Here is a 10,654-nt window from a genome sequence, read left to right on the forward strand (position 1 = left end):
GGCCCATGTTCCTGTCCACTTACGAAGATACCACGGAAATTTGCGGTTACACAGAAGCGGAGAATATGATTCGTTTGAGGAATTGTTTAAGAGGAGATGCTTATAATGCTGTTCGAAGCTTCTTACTGCGACCTGAAACGGTGGGGAAGGCGATCAACGCATTGCCCATTGAGATTCGGTAGGCCGGAATTGATAATCGAACGTCTGAAGGAGAAAATCATATCGATGCCAGACATAAGACCAGATGCAATGGACAAACTGGTCGACTTCGCTCTGGAGGTACAAAACCTTTGTGCCACAATAGAAGTTTATGATGAAAGTCTCTATATGTGCGATACTACCCTGCTCAAGGAGTTTGTCATCAAGCTTCCTCCGCAAATAAGACTGGACTGGGCACGGTATATAAGGAAGTTGTCGACAGTGAAACTCTCAACCTTTGGTCGGTGGATATATAGTTTAGCGGAAGACGTTAGCGTGGTTTTCGAATCTCAGAGTCGAGGAAATAAGCAACCGGAGTTCCGTGGAGCTCGAAGAGAAAAATACGTGAATACTCACGCGGAGTTTAAATCTCATGAGCGAGACACAGCGCAGACAACAATTAGTAGTTCTTCGGTAAACCTCGCAAGTGGCGAAGGTAAACCATGCCCAGCCTGTAAGGGCGATTGCAAAAATCTTGGAAAGTGTAAACGTTTCCAGGAGTTGTCTTACGAGGCGAGATGGGCGACCGTTCGTGGCTTTAATTTCTGTCGGAAGTGCCTACGTCAGCATAAGGGAGGCTGTTACTCTGGAATTTGTGGAAAAAACGGCTGCACGTTTAAACACCATGTATTACTCCATAAAGATTTCACTCCTCCAGCAGGATCAAGTGTTGGCAGTAGGCATGAGACCACAAATCAGAAAGAGGAACGCAATATTTGTACTCATCAATCTGGTCTTGTTCCGGGATCGTTTCGATACTTACCAGTGACGTTGTTTGGTGAAGGAGTTCAAGTGCAGTGTTATGCATTTTTAGACGACGGATCAGAGCTGACCCTCATCGATGAGGAGCTAGCCGATGAGCTCAAGCTATCTGGAGATATTCGCCCTCTCTGTCTCAAATGGACGGGCGGAACACACCGTAATGAGTCTGACTCTAGGAGCGTAAATGTCGAGATATGCGGACGTGGAGGTAAACGGTCTTCGCTCCATGACGCCAGAACGGTAAAGCAACTGCAGTTACCTTTTCAAACTTTAGATATACAACATCTAAGATCAAAGTACGGTTATCTATACGGACTTCCGATTGACTCGTACTCAAATGTTCGTCCACGCATACTAATTGGCTTACGCCACGCTAACCTTATGCTAGTGCGAAAGAGTCGAGAGGGAAAAGTTGGTGAGCCGATCGCAGTAAAGACTAACCTCGGTTGGACTGTATACGGAGGCAGGGCGAATGAGAATTCCGTGAATACTATCAGCCATACGTATCATATATGTACCTGCAGTGAACAGAACGCGATAAATCTAAATCAGATGGTTAAGAATTATTTTTCCATCGACAGTTTGGTGGTCAATCAAAATCAGCCACAATTGTCAAAGAATGATGAACGGGCAATGCTTCTGCTTGAATCCCGCACACGCTTCAATGGACTTCGCTATGAAACGGGACTGCTGTGGCGTTCTGATAAAGTTCGTCTTCCAGATAACAAAGAAATTGCTGTTCGGCGTTGGAGGTGCTTGGAGAAGCGCATGGAAAAGGATGAAGAATTGGCAAACATAATGAAAGAAAAAATCAAAGAGTACGAATCAAAGAACTACATACGAAAATTATCTCAGGTTGAGCTCGCGGAGAAGCATGAACGCGTGTGGTACTTACCCATTTTTCCAGTATACAACGTGAACAAACCAGGAAAAATAAGGATAGTATGGGATGCTGCAGCCCAAGTGTATGGAACGTCTCTAAACTCGGCACTTCTTACCGGACCGGACCAGTTGGCTTCGCTGGTGGGTATTCTGTATCAATTTCGAGAACACCAGATTGGTCTCTGTGCCGACATTCGCGAGATGTTCCATCAGGTAGGAATCATACCTGTGGACCAGCAGTGTCAACGATTCCTGTGGCGGGATCACGCCGAGCAGAATGAGCCGAATACTTACGTTATGCAAGTCATGACGTTTGGGGCGTGCTGTTCTCCAGCAACAGCCCAATTTGTAAAGAACATAAACGCGGATAGATTTAAGGAAGAATATCCAGAGGCAGTGAATATCATCAAGCAAAAGCATTACGTAGACGATTTGGTCATGAGCGTAGAGACAGAGCAGAAAGCAGTTGAGCTGGCTGAAGCGGTACTATTAATTCATATGCAGGGCGGATTCGAAATCCGCAACTTTGTGTCGAACTCACCGTTGGTGCTATCGATAATGAACGGAGAAAAATCTGTGGAGAAGGACTTAAATATTACAGCTGAACTTTCGAGCCAGAAAATCCTGGGCATGTGGTGGGATACACGCGATGATGTTTTTAAATATAAAATCTGTTGGACAAGATTCGACAAAGCACTACTCGAAGGAAGACGTTGTCCCACGAAAAGAGAGATTCTTAGGACATTAATGACAATTTATGATCCACTTGGCCTCATTGATTACTTTTTGATAATGCTGAAAATTTTGCTGCAGGAGGTGTGGCGCGCAAATGTGCAGTGGGATGAGACTGTCTCCGAGAGCCTATTCGAGAAATGGCGTGAATGGCTATGCCTGCTTCCTAAGCTAGAACAACTTCGAATTCCTAGATGTTACCATCAAATAACGCCCACCGACGCTGTTGCTGATTTGCATGTTTTTGTTGACTCGAGTGAAAGTGCTATGTCGGCAGCTGTATTCCTACGATTTATGAAAGGAAGGATAGTAGAATGCGTCCTGGTGGCTGCCAAAACTCGGGTAGCCCCCCTTAAATATACTTCTATTCCACGATTGGAACTTCAGGCCGCAGTTCTCGGAACAAAATTAGCGGCAACCGTTATGAAAAATTTAACCTTTGAGCTCTTGAAGCGAACGTTCTGGACTGACTCACGGAATGTATTATGTTGGTTACGGGCTGACGGCAAACGATATAGTTCTTTCGTCGGATCAAGAATAAGCGCAATCTTAGAGACAACAGAGCAACGCGAGTGGAGATGGGTTCCGACTCAATTAAATGTAGCCGATGACGGAACACGATGGCGCAGCCGACCCAATTTATCGTCAAATAGCAGGTGGTATAAAGGTCCCGAGTTTCTGATACAGGACGAAGGCACATGGCCCATCTATGCACAGGAACCTATTTCCACGGAGGAAGAAATGAGGCATCGTGTATTTTTCCATTGTAAGGCTTCCGAACCAGTAATAGACGTCAGTAAGTTTTCTAGTTGGCGACGGATGCTAGCAGTGACCGGATATGTCCATCGGTTCTGCTCAAATCTTCAATGTCGTATTCGTGAAGGTGTGCCGATCACGGGTCCTTTATTGAGTGATGAACTACGAAAGGCTGAAGAATATCATTATCGGCAAGCGCAACGAGATGTATATCAAAAGGAAATCGCACTGTTGGAGACTTCAAATGCGGCGGTTCAGAAGACGAGTTCTCTGTACAAATTGAGTCCGTTTATAGACAAACTCGGCGTCTTGCGAATGAGAGGCAGAACCACTGTATGTTCGTATCTGCATAGTGATGCAAAAAATCCAGTGATTTTACCACCAGATCATCCAGTTACATCACTACTTCTAGTATATCATCATGAGAAATACATGCATCGCAATCATGAAATCGTGGTGAATGAAGTGCGTCAAAAGTATAGTATTTTCCGCTTAAGACAGTCACTTGCTAATATCCGCAGAAACTGTCAATGGTGCAAAAATCGGGACGTCCTTCCTCAACCGCCGGAAATGGCAGATCTCCCTGCGGCTAGGCTCTCTGCGTACACCAGGCCGTTTGCACACGTGGGAGTCGATTATTTTGGCCCAATTGAGGTGCTTGTAGGACGAAGAGCCGAAAAGCGGTGGGGTGTTATACTAACATGTCTCACAACGAGAGCCGTCCATGTTGAAGTGGCTAACTCGCTGACAACAAGTTCCTGCATAATGGCCCTTCAAAACTTTATCGCTCGGAGAGGTACACCTGTAAGCTTCTACAGCGACTGTGGTACTAACTTTGTGGGTGCTAAACGTATGCTACAGGAGCTATATCAGAAATTTGATCAACATCAGCTAGCACGAGAATTCGTAACCTCGTCTACAGCTTGGCACTTTAACCCACCGGCGTCACCCCATATGGGTGGCAGTTGGGAACGCCTCATAGGATCGATCAAACGAAATCTATCAGAAGTTCTAAGCCGGAAGCGACCGACTGATGAAGAGCTGAGGAACGCATTGACGGTAATAGAAGGTGTACTTAATTCGCGCCCTCTAACTCATGTGCCCATTGAGGACGAGGCAGCGCCTGCATTAACACCCAACCACTTTTTATTGGGTTCATCCGATGGATCCAAACCGTTGACGATGATTGAGACGGACACGGCGACATTACGACGTGGCTGGCCAACTTCTCAATGGTTGGCTAACTTATTTTGGAAGCGGTGGGTTAGAGACTATCTTCCCGACATCACACGGCGAACAAAGTGGCACAAAAAGGTGACACCCCTCAAGGTGGGTGACATAGTAGTCATCGTGGACCATGAGCACCCCAGGAACTGCTGGCCTAAAGGGCGAGTCATTGGTGCGGTACCCAGCGGAGGACAAACTCGCAAAGCGGTAGTACAAACGAGCAGTGGAATCTACGAGCGACCTACTGTGAAGCTAGCGTTGTTGGACGTACGGCGCGAGGCGGAGTAAGCTAGATCATGAGACGTGATCAGCGTACCAGGGGGGAGTGTTACGTCCCTCGGACGGTGCGCACCTATCATCCACAACACATTGGTAGATGGAACAATTGGAGCTGGCGATCGAATGGAAACAATCATCCTATTGCTTAAAACAAAAGTGTGTGATCAATTGAATTGAGTCGTGGAATTAGTATAAAAAGATATTTGCTAGAAGTAAAATTTAAATAATTAGAGGAAGCACTAAACGTAAGCCTAATTGAAATGAAACATCTTGGATTGTAATTTACATATTTACTTTATTAAAGGAAATTTTAACCAATCAAAAATCCCTGTGGTGGTTCAATCTTTCGGAAAACTTTCCTCTAGTTGGCACGTCCAACATACAGTGTGTATCTATATTCCAAAATTCTGGATATCAAAATATGTGAACGGAAAAATTGTCAAGCGATCATTGTATTTTACATTTCGCTCTGAATTTATTGCACATCTCATGTTTACGAAGTTCTCGAACCGCGAAAGTTTATTCACTTCTAGTACCTGAAATGACGATTTTCCCAGGCTTCTCAGTTTGAAAGTACGTTTTAGGGAAGCATATTCTGGTCTGCACAACGACAAGCGAGTACAAAAGTACTCAACACCAAAAAATACCCTCGACTTGCATTATTTGCAAGCGGATTCCTCCAGACACATTAATTTTGAAGTCCGTGTTAGGGAAATACCGCTCGGTGGGAACAAAAATACCCCCGGCTTACACGTATATTTGCAAAGCGGATTTCCACACATACATCGATTTTGAAGTCTTTATTGGGGAAACCGTAAATCGGGCCAATCAAAACTTGGCAGTTAGGATGTTTCGATAACGCTTGACATTTTACAGTCATTCAATTGTTCATCTCATGAAAAATATCATATTATTAATTGTGATAGACGCGTAGAAATATTTCCCATCAATTGATGCAAACATCTTTCCGATCTATTAAGAAATGTTCGAGTTATAAGCATTCGAAATACGGGTAGGATAGGGGCAGAACAAATGTTTGGGAAAAAGGACGTTCTTCCAGTTTTCATGAGTTTAAACCGTTTAAAGATTAGGGAATTGTAATGTATAGCATATCAAACAAATCTTAGAGAATTTCCGATTCGATTGGTATACAAATGATGAGAATTCGTTCACAGTGAAAATAGTTATTAACGTTAACTTTATTTCATAAAAACGTGACCTGATATTTGATTTGGCACCCTTCCTGAAAGACGTCAAAAAATATTTCTTCCATCGAATCTCGGAATCATTCTTTAAAAAAAGACGTAAAAATAATTTGTGACATGCTTCAAGCCAAGGCGGTATAATAAGGTGGAAAGTTATGTCAGAACTGCTGTTCAGCCATTACTTGAGTTCGAATTGACAGCGGCCAAACGAACGGCTACAGTTTTCCGAGAAAGAGGATAACAAATGGCATGCAATGAGGAGTGCATGCCGCTATGTGTTTGCTGCGCATAAATGTTGGTTTTGTTTACGCTGTTGGCATCATTGTAGTGTTTCGGTGACTGCTGCAAGTTAATGTCTGCATTGCTGTTCTACGGGACGTGAGGGTTGTTGCCGTTGCTGCTGGGATTGGAAACTCAGCGATTGTGGGAGCTTTGCTAGTGGGTATATAAAAGAGGTGGCTCTTAATAACCGGTGGGCTTGTGCCGTATTGCTTTAGCTGAAGACTCGCCTGATCGTTCGGGTTGTGAGACACAACAGCTAGTTCGATTGAAACCAGCCCAGCGTAGGTATATGTTGGTGGGGACCGCTATGTAGCAAAAAGATTTGATCTACTTTGTTTATAAACAAAAAAGCCGCTGTCATTTTTCATTCCCTCGCATCATCCATGCCTTATCATCATACTGTCGAAAACGAACCATCTGTCAATTACAGCTCCTTGCTTCAAGCTAATGAAATTATATTTTCTTCGGGTGCAATTTCTAGTTCGCATACTGAAACCATGGAGGCGCTACAGAACGCTTGACAGTTGAGCTCATCGCTACCAACCGAAGTGGCGCACAAAAACAAAAAGCGGTTGCATCGCAGAAATAATGCAACGGCAGTACGAAGTAGAACATTCGCTGTGAAGGAGTTTATTATTCAATTCTAGTGCTTAGAAAAGTTCTATTATTAAGAGAAATTTGAACTACCCTTGGAAAGTGATTAAATTGCTGCGTATTGCGGTGTGATTGTCTAAAGTTTAATCCGTGCTTCGTTGATACTGAAAAACAGTTCCAAGTTGTCCACCGAAGGCAGCAGGTGTTCACTATTCGACCGTTTATTTCTGATACAGTGCGGGTCACACATTTTCGGACGCTATGGCTCCTGTGGTGGATGGCAATCAGTTCGAGCTGCCGGTGGTGGAAACTCCGGGCAAAAAGCGTAGGCGCAATGCCGAAACTAACCCATTCTACCCATTTTCGGACCAAACTTTCTGTATCCCATCATCTACACCAATCCACAACAAACAAGTCGATGGAAGTGCTTTCGAGAATGCCAGCTTCCGGTACAACAGTAGCAACAAGGAAAATTATAACATTTTCTCGGATTCCTTCATGGAGGTTAAATCGATCGCTGACTTGGCCAGTGCGGCCGGTGATAATCCCTTTGAGGTGGTGAGAAAACCTCCGGCGAAAAAGAAAAAGAAAGATGCGGATTTTGAAGAAAGTTGCTTCGTTAATCCGGGGCTTAATTTGAATTCGGTCGATAAGCCGTCCGTGAACCCGTTCGAGGTGGTCCGAAACGAGGAGACAGCAAAAAGAGAGAACGAATCGTGCTTCATCAATGGAGCATTGAATATAAAAAGTAAAGATAATGTGGCTAATCCGTTTGAGATTGTCCGGCCGGTGGCAGCGAAAGCCGAAGATGGTGGGGCGGTAGAGGAGAAAAGCACAAGCGAAGGGCTTAAGGGAATCGAAAATCCAGGATTAGAAATCCCTACCTTCGCGTTGGCCGTTCCGTTTACACCGTCTATAAACCGCAGGATTAATTTTCAGGTGCGTACTTGAGGAAGTGATTTGAAATGAGATAAATAAATATTGTTCTTTCACAGGACCTTCCTCCGAATGCTCTCACACCATGCCAGATGCTTGCCAAAAATTTGGTCTTCAGTCCCGATCCGAGCCAGGGCAGCAATTTGATTACGCCGAAGCGTGATGCAACTACCACCCGACGACAATCGCTTTCGGTTATCAGCGAAGAACCACTGGATATCGGCGAGGAACTTGACTGCTATCAACTGGAGCTGGAAAACAGCATAAACGAGGCGAAGGTTCGCAAACAAAAAACCGTTGGAGCAGGCTCAACCGGAAAACGTAAGGTTCGTCGTAGTTTGATCGACAATAAACATATAAGCAATTTATCGATGAAGCTAAAACAGCTTGAAGATTCTGATAACGAGGAAGAGGCAAAGTCTGGAGAGCCGAAACTAAAGACTGATTCACTAGTGGAAGCAGAGGTGATTGAAGAAGCTTCTCCCACTACTCAAATAACTTTCACTGTGGTGAAAGAAACGACCACCGTATCGAAAGAGGAGATCCGAATCAACGTCACGAATCCAGATGTTCAGTTCGAAGAAGTCGATGATTTCGAGGACGAAGAGCAAGACGTTGATTTGTTTGCTAACCCTGCTCCATTCCAACGTGCGTATCGTAAAAAGGAAGATCCAAAACCCACCGATGGTTTCAAGGAACCTGAGGTTCCCGAGATTGACAACATTGCTGGGAAATCATACAAAGTTAAAGATGTTATCCGGCGGAGCATTCGCAAGTTGATTCATGCGAAGAGCCAGGAACAAATAACGACCGATTTGGACGACGAGAGACCGAAAACGGAAGAATCCCATGGTTTCATATCCACGATTCGTCACAGTTTGCGTCGGAAAAATCATAAAATTATTTCCACCAAACAGAAGGAAGAGCAGGAGCGAGAAGCAGTGTTAGAGACATCCATCATAGTGGAAGCTCCGCGAGTGGTTTTCAAACAGCCCTCGAACAAACAGTACAAGCCGATCGCTGGCAGTTCAGTAGAAAAGGTCGGATCCACGCTACGCAGCAGTTTGCGTAGATCGACCAAAGATATGAAGAAGCAGATGATGAAGAATGTCTTCAAGAAGGCAGCGGAAGAAAAAGAGTAACATTAATTTACCATTTTTTTCAATTTATCTTTACCAAACAGACTGAAACCAAATGCGAGTTGCACCACACCAGTGGAAAGTCATCACATAATTTATTGATATTTATTCTTCAGTTATTCGCATATAAAATTGAAAATTCAAATTTCATTAGCATATTCTTGAGTTCATTAATGCAAGATATATCCCGGTTTATGTTACTTAATTTTTTTTTCACCGCATTTTTATATATTATATTATTTTGCACGCTTTTGCATGTTCAGAAATATAAGCTTAGTGTTAGCATACGGTTCATAGATCTATTTAGCAAAGAAATCCTCTAACGATTGCTATTCCACCTGTCGTTTTCTCCTCCCTTTTCGGCGTAAACCCAAGTTGTTCAGAGGCAATGGAGCTGGAACAATTGTACTTTAGGCAATTCAGCACCAACAGTTCAAATAGTTTTGAGACTGCACATAAAGCAGCGATGACGCGATAGCGGCTGCTTATCACCGTTTTTAAATATTGGAAAAACGAAAGAAAACTTCTAGAACTCGGGGATAATTCCAAACAGGGCTTGGAAATATTGAGCTTGTTAAGTAATATTGAAAATATATTTTTGTCAGTGTAACGCGTTTATTTTGCTTGTCGATGCTGCTGTCATTTATTCGACGGCAAACAAATTTACAACTGTGTTCATTCATATTCATTTTGTGCTATCTGAGCTTTTCTTAAAGATCGAGTCATGAGAATTCATTCACATTTTTTTCATTGCCATTGAATTTTCAGGAATGTTGTGACTGTTCATTTTCAATATAACGATATGTGTGTGATTTTCTCATTGAGTCAGTGCCTTGCTTATTCAGTTATTTTTGAAGTTAACCCGAAAGGGCAACGCAAAGCGGAAATGCCAACAAAAGAGCAAGATCTGCATGCACACTCACAGCTAAGGATTGCATAGGCTTGGACGACGAGGAGGCATTCTGCAGAATCGATCCGAGTAGCGAATGCAAACTTTGTCAGCCAAAGCTGGATGTTGGCAATTTCATCCGCTAATCCTATAACACAGTTTAATCCGTTTGCAAAACGAAGCTCGAAATATTCCCATTGCGGTCGTGTCTTGGACACCACCATTTTATGTTCGTGTGTTCGGAATTTGAGTCAAAAATTAAATGTTTGAAATTTGAGTCAAGACGTTATTTTTTTACATCGGAATCGGAGTCTTTTGAAGCATTTCTGACAAGTGGAATTGGAATTGACAAATTCGCCATGTAAAATGAAAGCATTTTAACTGAGATGGAAACCTTGAAGGCTTGAACAATTTAATTTCTTGTCACTATAATGAACATTCTGTACTTCGTTATCTTCCTCAACGAATTTCTCCGTTTTGTCAGTGTCCGAAAACGATGCTGATAGTGGATGAACTGGTATATTAATATCAATGAATGACAAAACTAAGGATATTTTCTTCTGCTCACATTCCGTGAACGCAGGACAGAACGAAAAAGAGAATGAACAAAACTGGATGAATCAACTGTGCGGGGCTTGCTGTGATTGTGAGGTTCGACGTTGGTTCATTTTCGGTATCCCGAATGCAATGATAAAGGGTGTGTCACATCAAATTGCATCACGGAAAAAACGCTGTAGAAATTTAATTTTTAGGAATTATATCTTCAGCCTTCG

At 43.2% G+C, this 10,654-nt stretch overlaps 2 protein-coding genes across 2 annotated transcripts; both read left to right on the forward strand.

Moving 5' to 3' along the window:
- The first annotated feature begins 249 nt into the window (after nt 1-249).
- On the forward strand, nt 250-4,845 carry LOC129774543 (uncharacterized). Its single transcript, XM_055778303.1, has one exon. It carries the CDS (start codon nt 250-252, stop codon nt 4,843-4,845), a length of 4,596 nt encoding a protein of 1,531 aa, XP_055634278.1.
- Nucleotides 4,846-6,888: 2,043 nt separating this feature from the next.
- LOC129777822 (uncharacterized) lies at nt 6,889-9,241 on the forward strand. The gene is made up of 2 exons (XM_055784341.1): nt 6,889-7,856; nt 7,913-9,241. Exons 1-2 carry the CDS (start codon nt 7,179-7,181, stop codon nt 8,993-8,995), a joined length of 1,761 nt encoding a protein of 586 aa, XP_055640316.1. The 5' UTR covers nt 6,889-7,178; the 3' UTR covers nt 8,996-9,241.
- Nucleotides 9,242-10,654: the final 1,413 nt, after the last annotated feature.

Source organism: Toxorhynchites rutilus, chromosome 3, assembly GCF_029784135.1.
Source record: "Toxorhynchites rutilus septentrionalis strain SRP chromosome 3, ASM2978413v1, whole genome shotgun sequence".
NCBI lineage: Eukaryota > Metazoa > Arthropoda > Insecta > Diptera > Culicidae > Toxorhynchites > Toxorhynchites rutilus.

Excerpts from the sequence above, each read along its gene's own strand:
- LOC129774543 (XM_055778303.1), top strand. The coding sequence starts at position 250 with ATGGACAAACTGGTCGACTTCGCTCTGGAGGTACAAAACCTTTGTGCC.
- LOC129777822 (XM_055784341.1), top strand. The coding sequence starts at position 7,179 with ATGGCTCCTGTGGTGGATGGCAATCAGTTCGAGCTGCCGGTGGTGGAA. Across the intron at positions 7,857-7,912 it reads ACCGCAGGATTAATTTTCAG|GACCTTCCTCCGAATGCTCT; the intron begins GTGCGTACTTGA and ends GTTCTTTCACAG.